This window comes from Hyalella azteca, unplaced genomic scaffold (assembly GCF_000764305.2).
Source record: "Hyalella azteca isolate HAZT.00-mixed unplaced genomic scaffold, Hazt_2.0.2 contig13161, whole genome shotgun sequence".
Lineage (NCBI taxonomy): Eukaryota > Metazoa > Arthropoda > Malacostraca > Amphipoda > Hyalellidae > Hyalella > Hyalella azteca.
The window spans coordinates 289,890-293,931 of NW_025943092.1; the positions used below are offsets into that span (position 1 = coordinate 289,890).

At 40.9% G+C, this 4,042-nt stretch overlaps 1 protein-coding gene across 1 annotated transcript; it reads right to left on the reverse strand.

Moving 5' to 3' along the window:
* Nucleotides 1-943: 943 nt before the first annotated feature.
* Nucleotides 944-4,042, reverse strand: LOC108675141 (Krueppel-like factor 6; the record flags this gene model as incomplete). The annotated part of the gene is given in 4 exon segments (XM_047883523.1): nt 944-1,656; nt 2,076-2,434; nt 3,093-3,177; nt 3,955-4,042. Coding segments are annotated over 4 exon segments (705 nt in total), but the record flags the coding sequence as incomplete, so codon positions are not given.

Genomic DNA, 4,042 nt, shown 5'->3' on the forward strand with positions numbered 1-4,042 from the left:
GTTTCTTTTCAGCTACATAATTCAGCTATGTGATCCAGCTATGTAAGGTTTCGATAACAATACCACGGCAACAGAAACGCTTCACATCAAGGACCACGTTCTCTATGAGAGGCTTCGAAAATAATTTAGTCTCTAGCGACACATTTCATAGAAACAATTACCGTTATTTTGAATTTTATCCACCAAATTGGCGGCACATATCTTCAGTTTCCCATGCAATTTATATATAAAAGATAGAATAAAATCAGTAAATGAATTCCCAAATAAGTAATGTTTCGCAAATTAACTTGTACCTGCATCCGTTAAAAAAAAAAAGGTCCAGATTTTTCGTTTTCTGATTGGTTAGGAACTTTTCTGCCAATATGTATGAATGTTTCAATAAATTATTTTATCGAAATTAAATTCTTCAACAATGAAATAGTATTTATGCCTATAAAACTTGTTGTCATCCACTATTGAATAGACTTGTGTTCCAGTGGATGTAAACAACCATTCTAAATGTCTTATATTTTTCTATAAATTCGTTGGCTATTCGGGAACGTCGGTTAACATTACATATAAATGAGTTTCAGCTTGGAAGCTCAATTGGACTAAAATAGCCTTGGTGGAAGACGTGTTCTAGAACAGCACGAAACTCGTACATATTTCCTGCTTGGTTTTAGATTCATACAAGAGCTACACGAGACAAAATGCTGACGGTGATGACAATATCATTCATTTCATTCACATTGCTCCCTATCCCATCCTATAGCGTAGTCTGTACGAACAGTGTCACTGAAATCACAGTGACCAACCCCGGTAAAATTAGAAGCATAATTTCAGCTGGGCTAGACAGCGCAGAGCAGGCTAGAAGTAGTGGAAGAGCAGGCATGTCCATTATGATGCCTATTTATATAATAAATGAAATCATGCTGCAAATCGGCAGCTCCTGAGGCAAGCATTTGTTCGAAACCCTTTCTTTCATTTTAATTATAAAATTTTACTTTTTTCTAGACTTTTGTCTCTAGGCTGTGGCGGCTGTGGAACCTCGAGTTGCAGAGTCTGGTTATCATCTTGTATTAGAACGTTCAAGTTGATCTGACTTGCTGTTATTTGAGGGAGGCCTAGTACTTCCTTGCAATGGTCGTCTTAAATTTGTTTCTGTACATAATAAACTTCTTCTGTTGCGGTTCACTTCTGATCTATCGATTAATGTTCACAAGTTCTTTTTAAGGCTTGTAAATGCAGCAATGGGATGGTTAACTAGGATACGATGTTCTGCAATCACATAATTAGGAAAAGATCGTAAAAGCCTTATCGTTCATATACACCATTTTGGAAATCACGTATCACTTCACCTGAAGTCACACCGTGGCCATATGTCCACTTGGTGAGGTTCTCTTGTAAAAGCAAATCAACACAAACTTTGGATTCGATGTTGTCCTCGTTCACCGACATGATTCAATTGTTACGCCCTACTTTCTTTGCATCGGCACACCATCAATCAGTGTCTCTTCATGTGCAGAGACAAATGGTCTGATCGGGAAAAAGATCTCTGGCAGAGCTGACACTTGAAGGGCTTCTGTCCGGTGTGCTTACGGTAATGCCTCGTCAGTTCATCGGACCTCGCGAATCTCCACAGACAGCCTTCCCATGTGCACTGGTAGGGCTTCTCGCCTGTAAAGTGAAGAAAATAAGCGTTATAATGCATGTAATTGACACCGGCAGCCTTCCCATGTGCACTGGTAAGGCGTCTCGCCTGCAAAGTGAAGTAAATAAGCGTTATAATGCATGTAATTGATACCGGCAGCCTTCCCATGTGCACTGGTAGGACTTCTCGCCTGTAAATGAGCGTTATAATGCATGTAATTGACACCGGCAGCTTTCCCATGTGCACTGGTAGGGCTTTTCGCCTGTAAAGTAAGGTAAATAAGCATAATAATGCATATAACATATAGGCAACTTTCCCAAGGGCATTGGTAGGACTTCTCGCCTGTGAAGTATAGCAAATAAGTGTTAGAATTAATAAATATATTCAAAAAGTTTCGTTTTCACAGGTTACAATAGTTGTTATCTTAACATTCATCAGAGCTCACCAGTATGCGTTCTCTTGTGGGCCTTAAGGTGCGAGCTTTTAGTGTAGACTTTTTCGCAGCCAACGAAGTCACATTTGTGGACTTTCCGTCTGCGCAAGGCGTCCGAATAATCAGCAGACGATGCAGCTGTCCTGCCCAGCCCTCTGTTGTGCTGAACTGCTGCTGGAGGGGAGCCGGGGGACGAGGAGGGGGAGGATGACGATGACACTAACGAGTGACCTGACGGTGACAACATCGACGTAAGTCCAGGCGTCGTCGCTCGCGTCGTCAGTGACGATGACGTCGAACACGAGTGAGCGTCGACCGCGTCAGGAGGAGGCGAAGGACTTTCGCTGTGAGCGCGTTTGCCATTCAGGCCTCTGCACTCGCCAGGGAAAACAAGAGGTTGGGATCAGAAATAGTTATTATATTTGCAAAATTATTTTATCAGGCTTGCAGAAATCCTTATAGCAGGTATATCCAGAATTCCTTACTACTAAACTCGCAGCATAGTGTAAATATTGCGGCTTTGTATTATGCGATATCAACATCGAACGCATATATAAAACATCGATAATATCGCATGAATTTACAGTTAAATAAAGGTAAACAAATGAATTTTGATTCTCGCTAAAAATTAATTGCATCTCGCACAATGTATTGTAGTAATGCGGTATTGTATTGTAGTAATTTATGTTTAAATGCCCCACGGTATAATGCCGCTGATAAATCATTGGTTGAGTATACCATTACTTAATGCACCTGATAAATCAATGGTTTAGTACATCACGGCTTAATGGAGCTGATAACTCAATGGTTGAGTACATCATGGCTTAATGGAGCTGATAACTCAATGGTTGAGTACAACATGTCTTAATGCAACTGATAAACGAATGGTTGAGTATACCATGGATCATTGCAACTGATGAATCAATAGTTGAGTACACCAGGGCCTACTGCAGCTGATGAATCAATAGTTGAGTACACCTTGGCCTAAAACAGCTGACAATTCCCTAACTTTTAATTAATTCAACGCACCTGGTGACTTCCCTAAGGCGTTCCCATGATATGTAAGGGCGCGTGGATGACCTGAGGGCGGCCTCCAGGCTCAGCCCCAGCGGCTCTGCGGTGGTGGGTGGAGGGTCAGCTGTCATGGTGGAAAAACGCATCGCTGCTGCTCTCTCTATCATATTTTAGTCTATTTATTTCTTATTCGTATTAAATTATTTTGAGGCTGTCGCGATGGACAATCGCACAACTGCTGCAATTCTTATACTATTATTTTAATACATTTATTTGGTTCTGTTATTTTAGGTTTATTTGTATTGAATAAATTAAATCGTTAATAAATGACAGGGATAATAGTGGCCAGACGACTAATGACAGATACGCTAGTGATAAGTACACGACCAACTATCAACGTGCATTTTTAAGCAGGAATAAAAGATCTTTTCTAATGATAATGCAATGCCGCGGATTTTGGTCTTTAGACGGTTATTATCTATTTGTCCTCGTTTTCTGAGTGATCAAATTGAAGAAAATTTGTGACCTGAAATTGCCAGTCAGCTGCATTGCTTAAANAGCCAATCATTGACGGCCTTTTAAGCAAAATCCACCAATCATAGACAAGAAAATAGAGCGTAAGTACTTACGTTCACTTAGCGAGTTTTGAAAGTATGGCCCCTGATTTTCAGCATTATCGTAGCACTTGAATACGTTCAGAGGGATGATCGAGTTTTCGTTCAATCGATGCTCATTTTGCCCTTGCTCTGTGACCATGCAGTGGGTCACAGTTTGTCACTATTTGGCTATCCCATTCAATTTGAAACGGTTTAGTTGGAGCACAAAATGCTAACACAAATAGTACAAAATTAATGACAAAATAAACGCGTTCACTGACCGGTCTTAAGTGTGAGGTCGAGTCCTAGGGTCTGCAGGGCGAGGGACTGAAAATGAGGGACCTTCAGCACCACCCCTCGGGCCGGCCC